Source organism: Myxocyprinus asiaticus, chromosome 14, assembly GCF_019703515.2.
Source record: "Myxocyprinus asiaticus isolate MX2 ecotype Aquarium Trade chromosome 14, UBuf_Myxa_2, whole genome shotgun sequence".
Taxonomy (NCBI): domain Eukaryota; kingdom Metazoa; phylum Chordata; class Actinopteri; order Cypriniformes; family Catostomidae; genus Myxocyprinus; species Myxocyprinus asiaticus.
The window spans coordinates 23,514,623-23,540,347 of record NC_059357.1 but is presented as its reverse complement, the minus strand read 5'-3'; the positions used below and the strand labels follow the sequence as shown (position 1 = coordinate 23,540,347).

Genomic DNA, 25,725 nt, shown 5'->3' with positions numbered 1-25,725 from the left:
GTGGACGCTGGTGCCTGCTCTGTGCGTGCTCTTGACCCCAGGTTTTTCCGGACTGACGCTAAACGCATCGCACACGGTTGACCACACGCGTGCTGGTTCAAATAGTGCACAGCTTGCTGCGCAAGATCAAGGGATAAACAGAGATGCAAAGTTAATCCTTGCTCTTAAAGGGATAATTCACCCCAAAATTAAAATTCTCTCATCATTTACTCACCCTCATGCCATCCCAGATGTTTATTACTCTCTTTCTTCTTCTTTACACAAAAGAAGTTTTTAAAAGAATATTTCAGCTCTGTAGGTTCATACAATGCAAGTGGTGGCCAGAACTTTGAAGGTCCAAAAAGCTCATAAAGGCAGCATAAAAGTAATCCATAAGACTCCAGTGGTTTAATTCATGTCTTCAGAGCGTTATGATAAGTGTGGGTGAGAAACAGATCAATATATATATATGCCCTTTTTTAAAAAACGATAAATTATCCTGGTGGCGATATGAATGCCGAATGCAAATCGCCAAAAACAAAAGAAGAAGAATGTGGAAGTGAAAGTGGATATTTATACTAGTAAAGAACTTAAATCTTGATGTGTTTCTCACCCACATTTATCAAATCACTTCTGAAGACATGGATTTAACCACTGGAGTCATATATATTACTTTTATGCTGCCTTTATGTGCTTTTTGGACCTTCAAAGTTTTGGTCACCATTCACTTGCATTGCATGGACCTACAGAGCTAAAATAGTTTTATTTATATTCATTTATGTTCAACAGAAGAAAGAAAGTCATACACATCTGGGGTGGCATTAGGGTAAATGCTGAGAAAATTAAAATTTTGGGGTGAACTATCCTTTTAACTCTTTGATCTTGTGTTAAGTCTCTAGTTATCTTATGTCTGTGGAGTTTATAACACTAGGTTGACAGGAATGCAGTTAATCCAAACCAAATAAGAGAGAGGCACTCTACCACGACTACAGTATGCTTCTTGACAGAAGCACTGGAAGCTTCTGTCACCATGACAAATTCCTTGTGTGTGTAAGCCTACTTGGCAATAAAGCTCATTCTGATTCTGACAATGACATTGGGATGGTACTATTTGTAGGAGGACCATTACTGTACACCCTCCTCTGATCACCGCTTCCTGTGATATCGGATAGGTGAGCACAGTTAAGGTCGCACGAGGCTATTGATTTTTTCCCACTAGCAAAACAACGTGTCCTAATGCATCGGCTGACTATTGCTCACCAACAAACCACGTTTACCATAGCCCACACTTAATATTTAATATTAGATTGACAAAACAGTGGCTTGTTTCGACTACTCTAAACACATGTCTAAACGTGGCATAATGGATAGACTACACGTCTGCCTATAAAGACTCGTCTGCTCCTTAAATTTAAAAGAACAAGATGCGTTGTCGCATGTGGAGAGGGAGAGTTGTCAATTGTAGCTGTACTGATGGGAAATCTCTGTCTATTAATTCCGAAATGTCTGCTTCTATAAATAGCCTGTCGGTCCTCGCCCTGCGTGCCCTCGCAAAGCGGAGTCGTACCCAAGGGACGCACGTTTGTATGCACAGCTGTCTCCCAGCGTTCACATCCCTGATCACTGCACAAACAGTCCTTAATCTGACAACGCGATGTCAGTTTGTTATCTTCCGTTATCTCTAAAATGGCACAATCCCTCTGTCGTTTAAACAAGCCGACGGTATTTTCATGCGGTATATTAAGGCAGCTGAGCTGTGCAGAACACATTCGGGGTAGTCGAAAGTACAGGTACATTCTGGAGTTAGAAGGGCGAAAGGGAAAATAAATCGGCGGGGGCGTGTGCGTCATGTCCTGCAAGAAATTTGGAACATAACAGTGCCGAATTGATTAGCTAGCTTGCCAGCTGATCGGAGAGTGATCTGTTTCGTTAAGGTTGTTTCACAAGCTTAAATCCTGAGAGCCCCCACCCCAATTTCGTCTTCAACTGCCTCCTCCCCTCGGTTTTTTTTTTTTTTTTTTTCTCTCAGGGGCGCTTGACGGAGAGTAACGAGGCTAACAGGCAGCTCAACATTGGCAGAAATAAGGAACAGAGGTATCCGAGTGTTCTCGTGAACGGATTGCCCTCACACGGTGGAGATGAGCAGGTCCTGCGCGGCCCATAGCCCAGTGAAGGGAAACGACAGCGGCTGTGGGAACCCGGAGATGTCTCCTCGCGAGTGATGGTTCTACTTTCTTCCACTGGATTTTATGACGTTTGGATTGGTCTTCTTGCACTGAAATGCCAGTAATGGCTTTGGCGAAAAGGATGACACCTTACCAGTGAGCACAACATTTTTTTTTTTTTTTATCGATCATAGATGTTGCATCCGAACAAAATACATGTGTTGTAAAGAAGAAAAAGAAGATGAAGAAAAATAATTAACATCGGATATCTCCCATCTGTTTGTGGTGTAGATTGCAAATACATGCGAGTGAACGTAAGCGAGAGGTGACCGAAGGCAGATTATAGCTACACCGTGCCAAATATTGCGGATGTTACGAAATAAATAAATAATTTAAAAAAATGTATATCTAATGTTTCGTGCTTTACGGGATGTTGATAGTGTAATCATCAGAATGTACAGTTAAAAATAACTCAAAGGAGTGTTCTAAATGTTTTCATTTTGGTTCACTTGATTATTACGCCTAGATCGCATAAAATGATTGTAGCTATGGCAATTACAACCTGAATTTTCAAGGAAAAGCAAGCGGAGCAAGGTAGAGACAGTTCTGGAAAATATAAGAATGGAGCCGCAAAAAATGAGAAAAACAAGAATGAGCTAAGGCCGTGGAAATATGTTGGGCATGATTTTGGACATAAAATGAGGTGATGATAGACCGTTTTTTTATTTTGAAGAGAGCAACGAACCTGTGAACTACATAGCCTAACACAAGGCACGCTTTCCCCCATTTTTATTTGATTGTGTTTCTTTACTTTCTTTCTTTTTCTTATTTTTTCGTTTGTTCTTAGCAAGCCTATATTTTCTTCTGCCAAAAATCAAAGCATCAGATCCTGGAGCCTAAACGTCACATAGACGCCAGGAAGACAAATGTGTACTCCAGTTATCCACGTATTAAGTTTTGAAGCAGATGGGATGTAATGTGGTGTGGTCGCGTTGAATATTCGCCCCCTTCTCTCCTGCTTCGTGAAGACTGGCATTTGGTGTCTATAGAATGGCTCGGTTCGAAAATGAGGTGCCGTCCAGGTATGGCGGAGGACCGGGACACGCTCAAGGGGGACCCGGCCGCGGCGGTAGCAGGCAGGGCGGCCCGCCGGGTGCTCCACAGAGAATGTACAAGCAGTCAATGGCTCAGCGAGCCAGAACTATGGCCCTGTACAACCCTATACCAGTGCGGCAAAACTGCTTGACTGTCAACCGATCTCTGTTCATCTTCAGTGAGGACAACTTTGTAAGAAAATACGCCAAAAAGATCACCGAATGGCCATATCCTTTTAAATCCCCCCCAGTGAGTACCCCAGTGCCCACAGTTGAAGGTACAGTTTACTTGTATATGCAATGATGTAAGCATCTAAGCATGTTTCAACCCGTTCGATAATGCTGAATTCCATTGCTATTGGTTTAATTCACTGATATATAACTGGATCACTCACACAATGGTAAACTGCCAGCAGGAAGTGAAGCCACCGGAAGTGTTCAAGCGGCCATCTTAGTATGCCCAAACTGCCATAGAGCATCAATGACTGACAGGCGAAAACACCCGTTTCACCGTCTCCGACCTGTGGATAGGACAGTTGCATTTCGCACTCTAGTGACAATCATGTTTAATGTTCAATTAGCTCGTAATTGATAATATTCATTATGAGGGAGAAGATATACGCCAGTCGTGATGTCAGAGCATTCACCTGCATCTGTGTTCAGTCTATCAGTACAGCCACAACGATTACTAAAGGAAGTGGCAAAACTGTCCACAAGTAGTAATGTAAGTAAGAAAAGCTGTAATATCTGCTTGTTTAGAGTGACAACACGTCCTTACCCCCGAAAGGGACTTTATAAAAAGACAAACCGGGATTTCGAAATTGCCTTAAATGCCCGGGATTTGCTTGTTTTCATAGTGATGTGCTCTCTGTAGTCATACATGGATACATGTCATTATTACATGTTCGTTTGGCATTTAAATCTAGCATATCAGTTTAATTTGAACTAACTTTGCTTTGCGCGTCTCCCTCTTTGTGCATCTGCTGCGTGTGTTCGAGGGAGAGAGAGCGTGCGCTCTTATTTAAGTGACTGCAAGAACAAGGCACTTTTTGATAAAAACCTAAAACAAGTAACATTGAACTAACACTTCGATGATCACAATAAATACATCTGAAAATGTCTGTTTGTAGCTCACCTCAGTTTTAGTGAACTTGTTTACATTCAGCTGATCTGTTCGCTGATGAAGTTTGTTAGAGGTGGATACTGTTTAATATAGATACACATAAATCCCTCGGGCTTTCAAGAAACAGGAAAAATTCCAGACTTTAAATATACAAATAATTACATGTGTTGGACGTTTGTGTTGTAGGGATGTACATGCAGATTTCAGATATAAAATCGGTGATTGAATGACTAATGTTTACTCGCTAAAATCAGATGATTTCCTATTAAGTCAATAAGGACATTGGAATGTTTGGGCATAGCAATATGGCGGCACAGCGGCTTCACTAATATGACGTCATGAGAAATTTAGTTATATATATATATATATATATATATATATATATATATATATATATATATGTGTGTGTGTGTGTGTGTGTGTGTGTGTGTGTGTCTATACATATATATATATATATACACACACACACACACACACACACACATATATATATGTGTGTGTGTGTGTATGTATGTATGTATGTATATATATATATATATATATATCAGTGGTTTAATTACGTTTTTGTAGAAGGGTGGGGTGGGGGGTTGGTGCAGGGCATTAGCTAGTGGGGTGAAAGGCGGTAACAATTCTAGGGGCCCACAGGTCCAGGGGAGCCCCACAACAAATTCTAAACTGTATTTTTTTTTAAAGGAAAGGGGTCTTGACCAATATACAGTCAGGGGGCCCAGAATACCTTACTGCCTGGTTGGTGTCAAGGTTTAAATGTTTTTATGTGGTTCCGTTTAGGTTTTTTAGGTATTTTATACTAATATTAGTCTAATAGTACTAATATTTTTGGCAAGATGAATTGATGCTATTTATTGTGTGTGTTCAATGTGTTACGTATGGGAGTGAGGTGCATGGTGTGACGATAGCGGGCGGCGCTGTGTTTTGCGGAGGCTTGCTGATGTCAGCATGTGCAGGCTCTCAGCTTGGTGTCACGCTCGAGAGGGAAAGCGATGGTGAAAAGGGGTAGATGAGGGGAGGGGGACAGCCACCATTTCCCATTTTCTAAGAGCTCCAGAAAAATATAGAGGACATATATGCTTGGCCAAGGCTCTTTTGTTTCTTATAGTGCATCACATGATCCCCATGTTAAAGTCAATATGGTTATTTAACACGGCAGGGCCTTATATGTACATTATGTTGTATTTTTTCCCCCCTGCAATGTTTACTTCTATGACAGTCCTATTTAAAAAAAGAATTGGGTTTATTAGTTAACCCAGTTTCTGGACAACACATTCTTTAATACATATATTTTTGTTGAAAGTGAAAAACTAAGGTTTGTACTGTACTGTACTTTTAATCCCATGGCCTCACTGACATTGCATCCTTTTTGAACTGATTCAGAAAGCTTGATCAACGACCAGCATCTCATTACTGCAAATGAGCTGATCCAATCAATCATTTATGTATTTTTGACTTTGTATGTCAGGGCTATGTTTCACGCCTAATGATCCTTCCCATAGTTCACCGATGCTTCCAAATTATGATTTGGCTACAGAAGTTTCACTTTATTGTTGTACTAAATTGGATGCCTAGTATAAAAACAGAATAACCCACTAAATCAATTCTTTTACTTTTATTCAGATCTTAAGATAAAGGAAAAAAGTTTCCAGAAGTAGTTTGCGAATCTAACAGATGTCTTGAATGGTAGGAATAGTTCACCCAAAAATGAAAATTCTCTCATCATTGCCATCCCAGATGTGTATGACTTTCTTCTGCAGAACAAAAATTTTGATTTTTAGAAGAATATTTCAGCTCTGTAGATCCATACAATGCAAGTGAATGGGAGCCAAAATGTTGACTCTCCAAAAAGCACATAAAAGCAGCATAAAAGTAATCCATAAGACTCCAGTGGTTAAATCCATGTCTTCAGAAGCAATATGATAGGTGTGGGTGAGAAACGTATCAATATTTAAGTCAATTTTTGCTAGAAATTAGTCTCCCTGCCCAGTAGGGGGTGTATACGTGAAAAATGTGAATCACCAAAAACACAAGAAGAAGAATGTGAAAGTTAGTGTTGAGATTGACTGAGCAGGGAGGAGAATTTATAGTCAAAAATTACTAAAATATTGATCTGTTCTCACCCACACCTAACAAATAGCATCTAAAGACATTAATTTTACCACTGGAGTCATATGGATTACCTTTATGCTGACCTATGTGATTTTTTGGAGCTTAAAAATGTTGGCACCCATTCACTTGCATTATATGGACCAAAAGAGCTGAGAAATTCTTCGTAAAATCTTAATTTGTGTTCTGCTGAAGAAAGAAAGTCAAAGACATCTGGGATGACAAAAGGGTGAGTAAATGATGAGAGAATTTTCATTTTGGGGTAAACTATTCCTTTAAGAACCCAACTCATTCCTGCCTTTTCTGTTATACCTCTTAGGATTTCAAAACAACAACACTTGCACCTGCCAATGTAAAAAATAAAAAATAAAATCTTGTTTCAACTGAAAAAAAAAGTGTTCGTGCTGCCTCAAAATCTTAAGTTGTGTTAATTTAACAGGTAAAGTTGTTTAAACAGAAAATACATTTAAAAGTAAATATCTTCTTAAGTAAACTTGACTTTCTTAGTGTTATCAGCTTAATTCTAATTAATTTCAAACTGAATATTGAAGTTCAATTACTTATATTATCACTTAATATTATTACAGTTTTTCTCGAACGATTTCACACATTTCTCCAAACTCAGGTCAGTACTCTCAAAACAATAAACAAAGCCATCTGAACACGTTTTGCCCTAAACAGATTGCACATCTTTCTTGATTTTCTCGAAACGCCGCACAATTTTCTCCAAGATTCATGCTTTCAAAACAGTTAACACAGACAACTAAATTAAAGCCATATTCTCAAATGCACATGTCAGGTTGTAAAATCTCTTCATATTGATATCTGCTGTGTTAGTAATGCACACAGCAAAGAAAATGCAATTTACTACATTTTGCACACAACTATCATGACTTAGCAATCTAAAAAGGGTCAAATATGAAATTTCAGTGCAAACAATCAATGAGGAAGATGAAGAAGAGGAAGAACAAGACGAAGAAGAGGTGAAAACAGAGAAAAGGTAGACTGGGTAAAGTAAGAGGAAATTGGAGGAAGAATTGATGAGAAAAGGGGAAAGTTTTCTCACCTCTTTCAGGGGTGAGCACTGAAAGAGTTGAGGAAAGACCAAATGGAGATGGTGTAATGATGGTGAGCAGAGAGAAAGAGAACAGCAGGGTGGAAGAGTAGAGTAAAGAAGACACAGAAGAGGCTCAAATGAACTGAGAGTCCCTCTAATTGATCATGTTATGAATCACGGTCTCTCTGAGACACCCAAAGAGTTCACTCAAATGTGAGCAGATCTACAGTGACATCAATCTCAACAAAAAAGAAGAGGGAGGAATGGCATTGGTCTGCATGCCACAATCAATGTCAACAGTTACCATGCATGCTAACAGTGCTGTCTTAACTTCATACAATATACTGTACAAGACAGCTATTTTTTATTTACAGTATAAATTTTTCACAGTAAACTTCATTACCCTCTTTCTAGAGGAAATGCAGGAAAAACTAAACATTTAGAGAAATTTTATGAAAACAGGTGGAAAAAGGTCTTTATTTTGGATTTTTATAGCTGAAAATGTTATAAATTCAAAAGAGAACACAACTATAGTTTTGATGAAGTATTTAGTTTTATAAATGCATCATCAGAAAAGAATATATTGCTTCATTATACCGTGAAATTGAATTGTTCTGCAAAATTGAGTGTGTTTCATCTGCTGTGTGAATTGTTTTGAGAGCATTGATTATAGTTTGGAGAAATGTATAAAATCACTTGTGAAAAACTGTAATAACCATAGAATAGTTAGGGCTATTCCATTGTCAGAGGTAAATGAACTGCCATTTAATGGTAAAAGGCCAATTGATGATCAGAGACCAATGTCTGATCCCTATATATGATCATATTCTGGGTTAAGCTTGTCAAAGAGACACGGATGGGCCTCAACAGTTTACACGCAAATCACAATGGTGGTGACAATCATACAAACATCATCATGTACACTCATTGAGCACTTTATTAGAAACACTATGGTCCTAATAAAGTGCTCAACGTGGTCTTCTGCTGTTGTAGCCCATCTGCCTCAAGGTTCGACATGTGCATTCCGAGATGCTATTCTGCTCTCTACAATTGTACAGAGTGGTTATCTGAGTTATCGTAACCTTTCTGTAAGCTCAAACCAGTCTGGCCATTCTCCGTTGACCTCTCTCATCAACAAGGCGTTTCCGTCCGCAGAACTGCTGCTCTCTGGATGTTTTTGGCACCATTCTGAGTAAACTCTTGCGACTGTTGTGCGTGAAAATCCCAGGAGATCAGCAGTTACAGAAATACTCAAACCAGACCATCTGGCACCAACAATCATGCCACGGTCTAAATCACTGTGATCAAATTTTTCCCCCATTCTGATGGTTGATGTGAACATTAACTGAAGCTCCTGACCCGTATCTGAATGATTTTATGCATTGCACTGCTGCCATGTGATTGGCTGATTAGTTATTCGGATGAATATGTAAGTGTACAGGTGTACCTAATAAAGCGCACAGTGAGTGTGAAAAGATGAACTTTGAATTATTGCTTCATGATAAGTAACTGAAAGTGACAAACACAAGAAACAACAGCCCAAAGTAAAAAAAATGAAAAAGGCAGTAACACTGCAATTTGTATAATTTATTCATGCCGCAGTGCATGCTGGGAATCCGAAAACATGAGTGTGATGTGCGTAATTCTCTTGACCTATATATATATTTTTTCAGCTAACTAGTTTCAATAACTTATCACAAGTTTAGCCAAAAAAATAAATAAAATAAAAAATAAAATAAAAATATATATTTTTTTATATATATAAATAATTGAGTTATCTCATCAAGATAAGTCCAGGGCAGTTATTCTAACTCTACAATTCAAGTTATGATAAATAAAATGCCAAAATTGTTTTACAGTGCTGCCAGAGCCTTCAGTGACTGTTGACCTCGAACTCTGTCTGAAAGCCACTCTTTTCAGTAAGCCTCATTCTCATGGTGTGGCAACATCTAATGAGGCCTTGTGATCCAAAGACTTGAATTTTAGAACTTCTGCTTAATCAGAGTTTTGTTGTATAGTCTGTAAGTCTTTTTAATAGTTTCCATTTAGAGTACTCTGTTTTATATCTTTAAGAATTCTCTAATTGAAATTGCATGTATTGCAGAAGTACAAACTAAAGAGTGTTTTACATTAAAATTGGTCAGCATTTGCTTCCACAGACATAGATTCGATGAGAAGTTAGCCTGGGATATTTATGGTTACCATACATTGAATCCATTCTTTTACCCTCTGTGCAGAGTTAATGGAGCAATAAAAAATATTTGAATGTCTACATTATCTCGCTCTCTCTCTCTACATTTATGGGTTGCCTCTCTGCACTGTAAATGGAGTGTAACCTTATACCTGTATTTTCTCATTTTAGTTTAATTGACAACTGTGAAACTGCAGCCTACCTGGAGTGCACATAAGTATGTACATTTATCTGAGGTGAATTTAATATGTGCTCAGTTCTCTTCTGTGTGTCAAAACATGCATCTAGCCAGGAAAGATTTAACTGATTAGATTGTTCTGTGTTCTCAATTATGTAAGAGGATTGCATGAATGTTTCATCAAAAATTAAGTTGATAAAATTAACTAATCATTAAATAATTGAACGTCTGCAGTTTTTCACGGAAGAATGACAGAGAAGAAAGGATGGCAAATTACTGGTAGAACGATGCTGTGCTATAAATAGATGAGTTGGAAGAAAAGAGAGAAAGAGTGGTTTTGAGTGGACACCAGAGGGAGACAGATATATTGTGAAAAGTTACTCTGACCTGAGTCGTGAGAGCCCTTGCGTTATTCACGTGTAAAGGCAATGATATACATTCAGTCTTTTAAATTTGCGTCCTCTTGTACTGTTTGGTTACGACGGGCGTGTATTTCTTTTTGTACAGTGTGTTTACTTATTGTTAATAGTTGCCAGCTTTGAAAATCATGCTAGTTTTGTTCTAGTAGGTAATGACATACCCAGATCCAGCATGTGTGTCAATGTTTCAAAGAGTCACGGCACAATCTGGTACACATTTGTCTTTGTTCATCTCTGTTTATGACATACCAACTCTTTTTCCTTTATCACAAGCATGTCTCTTGCATTCTTCTTTTCCATCATTCCGTCAGGCTAAAATTAACAGCGGCGAACTGATAGAACAGTTCTCAATGGCATGTTCTCCATCCCTCCTCCCTTTCTGCCTCCTTGGAGTCTGTTCTCTGTTGTGTATATATATGGGCCCTGCATAGACATTACTGTATAACTGCAAACCCGGATGACTAGTGCTTGGAGAAGAAATGGAGACCATAGTTTTGCAAGAAGGCTGCAGAATGTGCCAAGGCTCTAAAGTATAGCTGAGTTAGGAAAGAGGACATAATGTTGTGATGATCAGGTTTTAGGATGAACCAGTATATACAGGGCTTGGCAAGAGCAGTATTTTGTTCTCAAATGAAATCTATAAAATCATGATAACATGTCTATTAAAGAGATCTAAAAAATTATAAGGCATCAATGTAAAAAAAAAAAAAAAAAAAAAAAAAACACACACACACACACACACAAATATATATATATATATATATATATATATATATTCGTATATGTTGTATCTGATCACTGTATTAATAGTAATGATTTTTCCCTTACTCATAAACTTATAAATCTAGTCTTGTATATCTAGCCTAATTTACAATGTTGAAGGTGCACAACATAGAGTTGTAATACACAGACAATGTAGTTAAGAGTATAAGAACTTAGAAGAGGTCTTAAATTATTTGTGCAGTGTATGTAAACTGCATGTGTGTATATATATCAGGATATACACATGTGCAAATATGTGTGATCTTATATAAAAGAGGTATTTTTAAGCGGGGAAGCAGAATTAAAGATAAAAGGAGATAAGCTTTAAAAAGGGTAGAGACACCTACTTTAAAAAAAGGATGAAAGGAAGTCTTTTTGGAATAGCCTATTTTTGATAAGAGAGAGAGAGAGAGAGAGAGAGAGAGAGAGAGCCTGTCTGTGTAGCTATAAATCATTTAGGATGGAGTCATGGTTAGAGACACAAACCTTAATGCATACATATCTCAAGGCTGCTATAAGTGTATGGCTATCACTTGAAATTGTGAATCATCCTTGGAATCCCTTTGATATTGATTTTACAAAATCATACTTCACTGAACTGAATCATTAACATCGGGAATGTATTTTAGGGCACATAACAGCTTCAATGGATAATACAGTGACATACTATGACATCATGCAAATGTTGGTTTAAAGCATCCATCCCTTCTCTCCAGGTTCACAACATGTGGACTGTCCCTTCATCTCAGATCTTTTCTTCCATTTGGGCAACGGGGAGTTAAACTGTCATCTCAGATTCATTCATTCAACTATCTCCGTCTCTGCCACTCACTCTTTCTGTGTCTCATTACACTATTGCCGAAAGATTCAAATATTTAAAATGTACTGGTGTAAGAATGTGCATACATTAAGTCATTGCCCTTACTTACTGGAATTTGAGAGTTTTTACAAGCAATTTAATTTCTTTCATTCAGATTAAGTCATTTTCATTGAGCCAACATTAATTAGTTGGATTAGGTCAAGTCAAATCAATGTACTATAGTAGTTTTAACTCATCTTTATTATGTTTCAGCAATGTTTAGTAATGTTTAATTTAATCAGTTTTCTTTTGTTGGTCCAACTTAATTTATTTTATTAATCATTAGCATATGCCAGGTGAGCACATGTAAGGACAGTGAAACTATTGCACTGTCAATTTGATAGCAGCTGCTTATGAGCACCACAATAGTAACCCCCAAAACTTTTAAATACCAATATAACAGAACATTAAACATTAACAAATCTCCTATTCTCATCTTGCTCAAAAATGCATAAAATAACACTTCATTTCAAAATTTGTTCACCCCATCCAGTCCCGTGCAAAGCATGCTGGGAAATGGAAATCCCCTGCCCAGTTTCATCAATGCTACAAAAAGTATTTATGTAGTCCCAACTCAAATGAATTAAGTAAACTAAAATTTTACAAATTTAATTGGATAGAACGCACTGAAATCAAGTTGTGACCAAATGCTCTAGAATTGTGTTCCTTTAGTTCATTTGAATTAAGTAAACTGAACAACCTGCAAAAGTCCTTTTTTTATGGTATATGCACAAATGCAAAACTTTTAACAAGAAGAAGTTATAAGACCAGATATACTGTTAAAAATTATGACAAAAAAGTATTTTGGAAACTTTATGGTAGTCAAATGTAGTAGAACATATGTGATAAACTACACCTATGGTTACTCTGCTAGGACACCTCTGTTCAACTCAAGGGAAATTGACTTCATATATCAAGTATAAATTACCTTTGGACTGGTTGGTTAAAAGTAATTTGAAAAAAAAATAATAATAATAATAATAAATATGGCTAAGTATGTTTCTATTTGAATAAAGGATTTGCATCATTTGTTTGCAGATAACACTTGTTTTTGGATGAAAATTCATACAATTTAAGTGTGGCTCTTGTATTGCTGTGGATTCTCAGTCGTCTCTTTCTCACTCTGGAGGTCTGTGGTTGGGCTGTTGAGTAAAAGTGCCAACATTTGCTTTCTAATTTGCTGTCTGATTCACATAAAGGTGGAAATGTCTAGTAAGAAAGTGTGTAAAAGATTTCTGAAAATTAATATGTCTATTCATGAAATTAGAAATGCCATTCAAGTCACACTTTGGCATGAGTCCTTTTGTTAGCAAGTTATATGAGCACCAGTCTTGTTATTTCAGATAAGCAATTTGTGTATATGTGTATGTGTGTGTGTTTGTATTTGCCTTGCGGGCCCAATCTGGTGGTTTCATACCTCCTAATCTCTGGGTCTAAATGAGTGTAGTCATCCGTAATGTTGCAGCCCAGCATTGTCAGCTGCTGCAGACAAGGCAGACAGAGACTACAAAACCCAGTCGTTAACGTAAACTCTCACCTGTCCACTTGACATGTACACAAAAACCCACACCATAGGTGTGTAATCATGAGAAATCTGGAACTTTTTATCTGTATTTTGTGGTCTGCACATCTAATGATCTGTATTAAAGGAATAGTTCACTCCAAAATAAACATTATGTAATTATTGACTCTCACTAATGTCGTCCCAAACCCATATTTTGACTTTCTTCAAGGTAAATTTTGCCATATAATGAGAGTGAATAGTGACTAAAAACACACTATAAACCACAGTAAAAGTGATCAATAAAACTCATGCACTATATTCCAAATATGCATTTAAGTTATTTATTAATGTTTTGATTTGATTTGAGTGAATAACAGCTTAACTTTTGGCCTGTTCATCACAAAATTGATCAAATGGCTTCAGAAGACTTGGAATGTAGTGCATGAATCATATAAATTGCTTTTGCTGTGGTTTTATAGTGTTGTTTTGAACTTGACCAACCAGAGTAACTTTTCACTATCATTATATGGCAATAAACCCTGTGAAGACTTTTTACAATTTCTCTTTTCATGTAGGTCAGAATTTCTCATTTCTTCGGTAGGTGAATTATTACATTTTTTTTTTTTTTTCTGGTGAACTGTTCTTTTAATGACTTTTAAAATGATGTATGTACAATATGTCCCTTTGCATTGTAGAAAGTATGTGTAGTCAGTTTAGAGGATTGTTTTACTGGCATCTTTTGTGTCTTAAGCTAGCATTCTTCTTCATTGCCCACTTATGTTTTTCTCTTTCTCTCTCTTTCTGTATCTTGTGTTCTAGTAGTGAATTATTCATTTCTGTGGCTGGGTGGTATGTGTGCGTATGTGTGTGCGATGCTGACTTTGGAGAAATCTATTCTGGGTGCGGAGTGGGGGAAAAAAGATGTGGTGGCTTGAATTTTCATGCTGGTGCTCCTGCAGTCACATGCTTCTACTGCTAATGCTGTCGCTACTGCCACACATCTCTACCTATTACCTTCTCTCTACCAGATACACACAACACATATACAGCTTTTTATGCATTATAAATACACTCACATTACTGCTAACACCACTTTTTAAAAATTCTGCTATTTGACTATTTCTAGAACACACAGAGACATGCATTTTATTGTTACAACCACTAATAGTACCTCTATCCTCTAACAGCTCTCAATCATACAGAAATATATGCATTTCTGGCACTACCATTGCCAGACTCAGAGCTGGCAAATATTTCTACCTGTGCCGAGTAGGCTACGCAGTGCTATCCAGATGTAAGAAACGCATGTTTCAGTATTAGGAATAACTAATGACTGTATTTTCCGAAGTCTGCCTGGTTCCTGGCTTCAAATCTTTCAGAGATTTGAAGAGTTTTGTGTGAGACACGTAAAAACAAAATAAATTGTGGTTGGTCGCTTTACATGTCACTTAAATGGTCTCTTTCTGTCTAAGTAGGTGGTTCTTGGTCAAAATAAGCTGGACAATTTATTTTCTGCCACAACAACTGTGGAACAACTGTGTGAAGCAAGCTGACTTGTGCCTATTCAAGGCATTACATGCCACATGTCCAGTGTTAAGTAGTTTACTAAAAAAAGTAATTAATTACAAATTACTCAGAACTACTCTAATATTGTAATCAGATAACTGACTTTACTGAATAGTTCATCAGAAAAGTAATCACATTACTAATTACTTTTAAGTTACTTTCAAAATTGCTTTTTACAGAAAAGCTTTTGTTTTTCCACTCAACAAATGTCTATATGTCTCGGTAAGGGAGTACACACCCTTTAGCTGTCAAAAAAATGCAAACAGGTGCACATATTAACATAATTCATGTTTTAAATGTGTTCTACATATATTATTTTGTAAATATGTGTAACCCAAGGAAAGTAATTGAAAGTGATTAACTTAACTGAAAGTCAGTAACTACAACCCCAATTCCGAAAAAGTTGTAACAGTATGAAAAGTGCTAATAAAAACAAAAATGAGTGATTTGCAGAGTGATTTTTTTTATATTGAAAGCACTACAACTACACATTATATGATGTTTTAACCTTTGAATTAATAATAAAAAAATTAAAAAAAGAATTTATGTACAGTAATTTCAAATCAGATGATTGCAACACGCACCAAAAAAGTTGGGACAGTCGAGTGTTTACCACTGTGAAACATCATTTCTTCTAATAACACTTATTAAGCATTTAGGCACTGAATACACAAGTTTGTTAAGTTTATAAAGTGGAATTTTCCCCATTCATCCATTATGCAGGTCTTCAGCTGCACAATTGTACAGGGTCTTCATTGCCGAATTGTGTGCTTCATAATGCACCACACATTCTCAATTGGAGATGGTCAGGACTGCAGGTAGGCCAATCTAGCACCCATACTCTCTGCTTATTCGGCCAGTATGTTGTTTGAAGCTGTCCTGCTGGAAAATACAGGGACATCCCTGGAAAAGATGGTGCTGGATGGCAGTATATGGTGCTCCAAAATGTTTACATATCTGTCAGCATTAATGGTGTTCTCACAGATGTGCGAATAATTACACACAACACAATATACAAATAATAACATACAATGTACAGTATACAATACACACAATATAGAATACACATTATACAATAAAAAAGTATATATAGAATGTACAGTAGGTAATTGTTAAGAGAGAATATAATATAATAATAATATAATTATGACAGTCTGGTGTGAGATATAAGAGTAAGAGTAATAAAGTGCAGTGCTGATGTATTTTGATCGTGGGAGATCAAGAGTTCAAAAGTCCGATTGCTTGGGGGAAGAAGCTGTCATGAAGCCGGCTGGTGCGGGTCCTGATGCTGCGATACCGCCTGCCTGATGGTAGCAGTGAGAACAGCCATGGCTCGGGTGGCTGGAGTCTCTGATGATCCTCCGAGCTTTTTTCACACACCGCCTGGTATATATGTCCTGGAGGGAGGGAAGCTCACCTCCGATGATGTGTCTGGCAGTTCGCATCACCCTTTGCAGTGCTTTGCGGTTGTGGGCGGTGCTATTGCCGTACCAGGCGGAGATGCAGCCAGTCAGGATGCTCTCTATAGTGCAGGTGTAGAACCGTGTGAGGATGTGGCGGTTCATTCCAAACTTCCTCAGCCGTCTCAGGAAGAAGAGACGCTGTTGAGCCTTCTTCACAACGGCTTCAGTGTGGATGGACCATGTTAGTTCCTCAGTGATGTGGACACCCAGGAACTTGAAGCTGCTGACTCTCTCCACAGGTGCTCCATTGATGGTAATGGGACTGTGTTCTCTATCTCTTCTCCTGAAGTCCACCACAAGCTCCTTTGTCTTACTGACGTTGAGGGAGAAGTTGTGCTCCTGACACCAGTGTGTCAGAGTGTGCACCTCCTCTCTGTAGGCTGCTTCATCATTGTCAGTGATCAGACCTACCACCGTCATATCATCAGCAAACTTAATGATGGCATTGGAGCTGTGTGTTGCCACACAGTCATGTGTGTACAGGGAATACAGGAGTGGGCTGAGAACACAGCCCTGCGGGGCTCCAGTGTTGAGGGTCAGTGATGAGGAGATGTTGCTGCCCATTCTAACCACCTGGCGTCTGCTTGACAGGAAGTCCAGGATCCAGCTGCACAGCGAGCTGTTTAAGCCCAGAGCCCGGAGTTTCTCATCAAGCTTGGAGGGCACTATGGTGTTGAATGCTGAGCTGTAGTCTACAAACAACATTCTCACATAAGTGTTCATTTTTTCCAGGTGGGAGAGAGCAGTGTCTATTGTAGATGCAATGGCATCATCAGTGGAGCGGTTGTTGCGGTAAGCAAACTGCAATGGGTCTAGTGAGGGAGGCAGAACAGAGCAGATGTAATCTTTGATTAGTCTCACAAAGCATTTGCTGATGATGGGGGTCAGAGCAACAGGACGCCAGTCATTTAAGCAAGTGATTTTGGATTGCTTTGGAGCAGGCACAATGGTGGACGTTTTAAAGCATGTGGGGACTACAGACAAAGAGAGGAAATGATTGAAAATGTCCGTAAAAACACCAGCCAGTTGGTTCACGCATGCTCTAATGATGTGGCCCGGAATGCCGTCTGGACCCGCGGCTTGTGGATATTCACCCATCAGAAGGATCGGGTTACATCCGCTACAGAGACGGAGAGTAAACTAACCTCTGTAGCTTCGGCCGCGAGAGCTCTCCGCGAGGGCGGTGTTATTTCCCTCAAAATGAGCATAAAAAGTATTTAGCTCATCCGGGAGAGAGGCAGCGGTGTTCACGGCAGAGTTTTTATTCCCTTTAAAGTCCGTGATGATGTTAATTCCCTGCCACATGCTTCTAGAGTTGGTGGTGTTAAACTGTCCTTCAATCTTGTTCCTGTACTGACGTTTTGCTGATCTGCATAACTGGCTTGTTTTGCTCCTCCGCGTTCCCGGAATTAAAAGTGGAGGTCCGCATATCAAGTGCCGCGCGAACATCGCTATTAATCCAAGGTTTCTGGTTCGGATAGATCTGTATTGTTCTGGTCGGAATGACGTCCTCTACGCACTTTCTGATGAAACAAGTTACGCTATCTGCGCAAAGCTCGATGTCGTCATCAGAGGCGGACCGGAACATCTCCCAGTCCACGTGATCAAAACAGCCTTGTAGCGTAGAGTCTGATTGGTCTGACCTGCACTGGATCGTTCTGAGGGTGGGTGCTTCCTGTTTCAGTTTCTGCCTGTAAGCAGAATGGAGGAGTGCTCCGATTTGCCAAATGGTGGGCAGGGGAGGGATTTCTAGCCGTCCCGGAAGGGAGAGTAGCAATGGTCCAAAACCTGGTCTCCTCGTGTGTTAAAACTAATGTGTTGGTGGTATTTTGGTGCGACTGATTTGAAACTGGCTTTATTAAAGTCCCCGGTCACAATGAACGCGGCCTCAGGGTGCACGGTTTCCTGCTTTCTTATAATCCCATACAGTTCCTTGAGTGCCCTATCTGTGTCGGCTTGTGGCGGGATGTACACAGCTGTGATAATGACCGCTGTGAATTCCCTCAGTAGCCAGAATGGTCGACACAGAAGCATGAAAAATTCCAGATCAGGAGAGCAGAAAGACTTGATAGAATGTACGTTCCTCTGATCACACCAGGATTTGTTGATCATAAAACATACACCACCACCTCTGCTTTTACCTGAGAGGTCTTTTGCTCTGTCCGCTTGTTGCACGGAAAACCCCGCGGGTTCAATGGCTGAATCTGGAATCTCAGCAGACATCCAAGTTTCTGTTAGGCAGATAATGCAGCAGTCCCTCGTCTCTCGTTGGAAAGAGATCCGCGCTTTCAGCTCGCAGAGCTTGTTATCCAGAGACTGAACATTTGCTAGTAGAATACGCTGGCTCTGTTTCCCCTTTTCCTCTTGCGTTTCCGCGGCCGGGCAGCCCAGACAAAGGGCTCCGCTGGTGTGTTTGTAAACAGTGGGTCAGCATTGAGGAATTTGAAGTCTGGTTTACGGTGTGTAATTGCTGAACCAATATCCAAAAGTGTTTGTCTGTCATAGACAATAAGGCAGACAACATCCAAGACAAAAAACATAAGAATTGTAAACAAAACAAACAAAACACTAAGAATTTTTTGTTGTTGTAGTGCTTTCAATATAGCAAAGGCTGAACATCATTTACAAATCACTCCTTTTTGTTTTTATTCACATTTTTCATACTGCCTCAACTTTTTTGGAATTGGGGTTGAATAAACTGATTACAAAAATGTGAAACATAATGCACTACACTACTTTTTGTACTAAAAGTAATTAGATTACAGTCAATAATTACACCCAACACAGCATATGTCATAAAATAACATCAGTAACTCAATAATGAATTCACTGGCCACAAAGTAAGTATTTACTTTATATAACCACCCAATACATAAATTAATGTATGTAAGTAAAATCTGCTGATTCATTAATTTATAGAGGAGAGCAATACATCCCAGAGGACAATTTTAGTGCACAGAGGTTGATCTTTCACATTTAAGGAGACTTAAGAGAAATAAAAGAGACAAAAATTAGACAATTCAACATGGATAGCATGACTAAGATAATATTCCATAAGTTCTTATGGAAGACTGTCTTTTGATGGCAGACTTTGGTATATTGGCAAATCTGATTACAGTATGAGACATTGTTGTGATCTCTTATGAAACTAAAGAGGAGACACAAGTGAGATTTACTGAAATCTTTTTTTTTTTCAGGAGGCTTAAGCAAAAGGCTCTATATGCTTTCAATATATATTTCAATCTAATTATTCTTCATTTAAACATTTACTGCTTAAACACACACACACACACACACACACACACACACACACACACACACTTATGTTAGTGCGGCTATCCTTATGAGGACTCTCCATAGACATAATGATTTTTATACTGTTCAAACTATAGATTCTATCCCCTAACCCTAACCCTACCCCTAAATCTAACCCTCAGAAAAAACTTTCTGCATTTGTACATTTTTGAAAGAAAAACATCGTTTAGTATGTTTTTTTTAAAAATTTTTAAGTGATTTGAATTATGGAGACAATAGAAATGTCCTCATAAACTACATTTCTAGCATAATACCCTTAATTACCAGTTTTTAACCTAAAAAAATGTCCTTGTAAACTACTCAACCCCCCCCCCCCCCGAATGAATGCTAGGAGAAGCAGAGGGTAAAGAATGGGTAAATGAGCTATTAAAGCAAGTGGAAGAGATGGAGAGACTGTTAGCGCTTGTAACTACAGGCCTATCTTTCATAGCTGCATTAAGCGAGGGAAAAACGCCCCTGTTTCTAATTAATTAATTATTCAGGCTGCAGCTCCAGAAAGCTAGAGATAGTATTAAAAAAGCAAACAGCCTGGGACCTTATAGCCAGAAGAGGAAATCAACACATATTTACATTTCACTGGCTGGGCTTCTCAGGTCACTGTGTAGAGCGCTCTGCCATCTATTACAGCTAATTACCGCACCAGTGATTCACACACACAAGAGCACACACATTCTCTCTTACTGACTGAGTGACATACTCACTGAATCACTCATGTTCTGTATTAGTGGATTAGCCTGCACTATAACCGTGTCTGTTTAATTGCCTCACTCGGCTTCTGTGTGCTACATTCTGATGTGTCTAGTAGTCCGCCATTTCTATACCACTGCTTTGTATAGGACTTTTTAGATTGCAACTCTTCAATAAAAACAAGTTGTGGTGGGGAATGCTTGATGAGCATTTTCACATTTTTTGCTCTAATTGTGAGGGAAGTTCTGTGGAATTCTGTGAAACTGGATTTAATATTGCAAAATGGAGCTGAGAGTGCTACATTCTTGTTGGTTTCTGAAAGTAATGTCAATTTAGGCAAAATATTTAATGAAAGAATTTTAAGAATGAAAAGCATTACAATTCTGCTGAAATTAGAGGAGCTTTCTGTTGATTTCTGATTCACTGAATCTGTGCAGGTTTAAATATACTAAACAGACTTAAGTTTGTGTGTATATGTGTTTGTCAATGTACTTTGACAAATACACTCACTGAGCACTTTATTAAGTACACCTGTACACCTACTTATTCATGCACTTATCTAATTAGCCAATAGTGTGGCAGAGGTGCAGTGCATAAAATCATGCAGATACGGGTCAGGAGCTTCAGTTAATGTTCACATCAACCATCAGAATGGGGAAAATTTGTATTTCAGTGATTTCAACCGTGGTATGACTGTTGGTGCCAGATGGGCTGGTTTGAGTATTTCTGTAACTGCTGATCTCCTGGGATTTTCACAAACAACAGTCTCTAGAGTTTACTCAGAATGATGCCAAATACAAAAAACATCCAGTGAGAGGCAGTTCTGTTGACAGAAATGCCTTGATGTGAAAGTTCAACGGAGAATGTACAGACTGGTTTGAGTTGACAGAAAAGCTATGATAACTCAGATAACCACTCTGTACAATTGTAATGAGCAGAATAGCATCTCAGAATGCACAACACGTCGAAGCTTAAGTCGGATGGGCTACAACAGCAGAAGATCACGTCGGGCACTTTATTAGGACCATAGTGTTCCAATCAGAATTTACAGAATTTACTGTTAATCAAAAAGTAATTTTCATACTCAGAAAGTGGAATACACAATTCTGCTTATGGATATAGTTCACTTGACTAAATATTTGACATAAGATATTCTTTACTAAACACTTCAAACATAACTTTAAATCTTTTGATAAATGGATGCCACTAACCTGGAAAACTTTGGCAAATCCAGTGATAGGTTCTTCTTTAAAATTGTATCAGCCCAGAACCTTTTAAACACCATATTTGTTTTTCCTGGTGGACTGATAAAAACCTGTGCACCCTGACTCCTGGAAGTTGTGTAGCAGTCAGACAATCTGATTGTTTCCAGTTTTGCGTGCAATATGTATCAGAAAGTCAGTAAAGAGACTGTAAGTGGTTCATGGGACTTTGTAACAGGACTATTCAGTTCAGTTCCTGGAGGTCCACCGTCTTGCAAAGGTCGGCTCCAACCCAATCAAACACACCTGAAGTGGCTAATCAAGGTCATCAGGATTACTTGAAAAGTCATCAGTGTGTAGCTTTCACAGTCAATCTAACACACAGTCCAAATGTGTTGAAATAAAAATATTGTGTTGAAACCCATAATATTAGATCAAAGTTTGTCCATAAGAATGGTTGACCATTGCTCACAAAGACTCAGAATACAATTTAGTATTTCTCCTGCAGACTTCATGACAGTGGCTTTGTGTGGAATATGATTGTGTCTGTATCTTAAGGGTTTAGTACAACACCCCTACTTTTGCAACTTTAGTTGAGCAATACTTTTTTACAAACTCCTGAAAGCCAAAAATCTGTCTCTTTCTTTGATTCGCCCCTCCCCTCTGTCTATCTTCTTCTGCCTTCATCTTCATCTGTTTGTCCCATTTTAGATTATATTCTTTTCCTTCACTCAGTCTTCTTGTCTCAACTTGTCTCTCCATCTCTCTCCATCCATCTCTCCATGGAGCAGTCTGTCAGGCAATGGTGCTGACGGTGCAGACTTCACTTGGCTGAATGAAGATGGGCTGATGGAGGGATATGATGAATGCATAGGTTCAGTTGGAGAGGGAGAGCGAGGGAGCAGCCGACTGAGGGGACAGGGAGGAGAGGCAGACCGATGAAGGGATGGAAAATGTGAGATTGACGCGATGCATGGAGAGTGTTTCTGAGAGATTTTTGAAGGACACTTAAAACACATACAGTACTGTATATGTGCTAGGGCTGTCAATCGATTTAGCATCAATATGACATTATTATTGCAGATGAGTAATTTATAACACCTAGGGTCTTGGATGCAGCATCGTTTAAAAACAGTAGTTTTCAGTTTCAGATGCCATTGTAGAAATGTAGTATTCACAGTAAGCCATGATTACTTTAATCAATGAGTGAAAGTGTCAAATAAAAGGACAGTTACTGAGATTAAGCGAGTAGTATTTGGCAGGTCATGTGATTCAACCATGGCTGCCCCAATGTGCGAACCCTCTCCATGTAGAATAAAACAGCTTTTATAAAGTTACTGATATGATTGGAGTAGGGGTGTAACGATTCACTTGTTTTCTCAATGCATCGATCTTGAAATATTATCTTTGAATCAAGAATCGTTTGTGTTGGTCAGTAATCAATTTAAACTGTTAAAAATCTAATGATTCTTGATTCATCAAATTAGTATACAATGTTTTAGAATATATAAATATTAAATTAGTTACACGTGTGATTTAAATGAGACATGCACCGCTTCATTCAATCTTAATTAATTATTCAGTTTTTTAGTTGTAACTTATGATATAGTTGATGTTGATGTAATTTTAGGGTTAGATGTTATACATTCTCAGACTTAAGATTTTGTATTAATTAATTGATTAAATTGACATTTTTGACATAAACGGATAAGACACATTTAATGTTTTAAATTGTTAGAAAAAAATATGCCCTCATAAAGGTAAATAATGCCCCTGAAAATCAAATACAGGGGACAAATATTGACCATAAATGTAAAGGTAATTTCTGACACTTGGTCACTACTGAAATAAAGTGATTTAATTTTGAGGAAACTTATTAAGCCGTTATTTTCTATAAGATAAAATAGTGCCATTTTACTGGTATCATTGTTTAGTTGTGGACGGTGTGCAGAAAACATTTAAACTGAAGTAATCTATTTGTTTCTTTGAAACTGAATGTAGTCAGATGATGTTATTTTAATGTTGTAATATATGGATTAGTTTACTGATTCAGGGTCCCCACGGTCATGGAAAACCTGGAAATATCAGGGAATTTTTAAATTGTGATTTTAAGGCCTGAAAAAAGTCATGTAAATTATAAAAAAATAAAAAAAAAAAATAAAAAAAAAAGACTTTTTATAGTGAAAATGGAATATGGAATAATTTTCTAGCTATGTTCAGCTCTGAAATATTTTATTGGTACATTGTACTCTTGTACTATTGTTGTATTCCAAGTAGCCGGTACGTACAGTACATGTATTTAATGTGGTTTCTTTCAAGTTATTTTTGGTAGAATAAACAGTCTTAAGTAGTTTGCCTTTCTTTTTCTTGCTTAAGACACATTAGAGGAAATATAAAAAATAAAAAAATACTAAAAATCCATTTTAAAAAATGCAGAACTGAATCGTTAATCAAATCGAATTGCAAAAATCATTTTTGAATCAAATCGAAAGCCTGTGAATCTTGAATTGAATTGATTTGCTTTCAACCCAAAGTTTCACACCCCTAGACTGGAATCTTCATTTTAATGTGTGTGGTCATGAATTCCCACATATATTGCAAAATTACAATTCATGTCTTTAGGGGTTAAACTTTTTTAATGAGGAAAAAATTACTGAGTGCACATTTAATTATCATTATGCATTAGCTTATCGCTGTCTACAGTCTACAGCAATCCATTTAGCAAAAGAGTTTGTCAATCTGTCCTAGGTAAACATTTTTACAAGCTGTCTGTGCAGTTATTCATTTGTTGGTCTATGCACACGTGCACAGACATCTTTGGTCATTGCGTCTCAGTTCTCGCTGTTTTTTGAGCATTTTTGACACGAGTGCCGTCTTTTTAAGATGCTCTGTCAAGTTCAAATTAGTTTTTCAAATAAAAAAAAAAGAAAAAAGAAAAAGTAAAAACAAAATACACATCCTTTGCAAAAATGTGGTTTGGAGAGGCAAGTTGCCTGTAGTAGCAGCTGGGCTGATTGCGGATTCCTAAAGCCATTTATTTAGGTGGTACTTCAAGACTGAGCATGTGTACATGCACAATCGTACACCTATTATGCTTTATAAGCTGACAACGTATTTGGCCAGGTAAATGGCTTTACCCATGTTTCCCATGTACTTGCTTGTTTTTATTAATGGGTTGGCTACCCCTCCCCCCATTCCTCCCAATCCCCCACTGAATCCACACCCCTGGTTAGATCTCATGTAAATGCAGAATTGTATTTTTTTTTTTAATTAGCTAATTTTTGTTAGTTATTAGCATATAAGAATGGAAGTGAATGCACTCATTGAACTGCGGGTCGAAAAATAAATTTTTGTAATTGTACTCTTATTAAATTGAGAGTCATTGACAATTGAAAAATTGACAGTATGTATATATAATATAATATTTGAACGTGGAAGACACTTTTATCCTGAGCCGCTTTCAATTTATGTATTCAGTTTATATATTTTATCAATATGTGTGTTCTGTAGGAATCAAACCCACAACCTAAGCATTGCTTTTGATATTATTGCTTATTTCCATGCCTTACTAGCTGAGCTGTAATTCCTCCTTGTGTTTTTATCTCTCACTTCTCTTAGTCTTTTTTCATGACCTCCTATGCCAACTGAGCAACCTCACTTTTAAAAGGAATGACCTCTCAGAGCAGGCAGATAACATTCTCAAGCCTAACACAACTGACACCACTTTACACACACTCACAGAGAGAAAGGACAATTTCTCCCTTTCTGTCTCCCTTTTTCTTTTATCTCTATAGTGTTGCTAAATATAGTGTTGTGCAGAGGGAGGACAGTGGGTTCATAATTAAAGTTTTCTGGCAGAGCAGATCATAGCTGTGTCTCATATTGATCCTCTCTTTTAAATGCACCACTCTTTCACAATGCCAGAGAGTGATTCTTCAAAGCACCACAAACACACTGCGGCCATATCACAGGTACTGGCCTCTAGAGCGGGAACAGGATGTCCATTCATCTGCCTTAAAGACAGAGAGGAAGAGTGCACCTCT

The 25,725-nt window shown here is 38.0% G+C and overlaps 1 protein-coding gene across 1 annotated transcript in view; it reads left to right on the top strand.

Moving 5' to 3' along the window:
- Nucleotides 1-3,191: 3,191 nt before the first annotated feature.
- LOC127451684 (voltage-dependent P/Q-type calcium channel subunit alpha-1A-like) overlaps nucleotides 3,192-25,725 on the top strand; it is a 131,725-nt gene continuing 109,191 nt past the window's right edge. Inside the window, exon 1 of the mRNA XM_051716557.1 lies at nucleotides 3,192-3,466. Coding sequence (XP_051572517.1) covers nucleotides 3,195-3,466 — 272 coding nt within the window. The 5' untranslated portion in view covers nucleotides 3,192-3,194. The remainder of the gene's footprint in view (nucleotides 3,467-25,725) is intronic.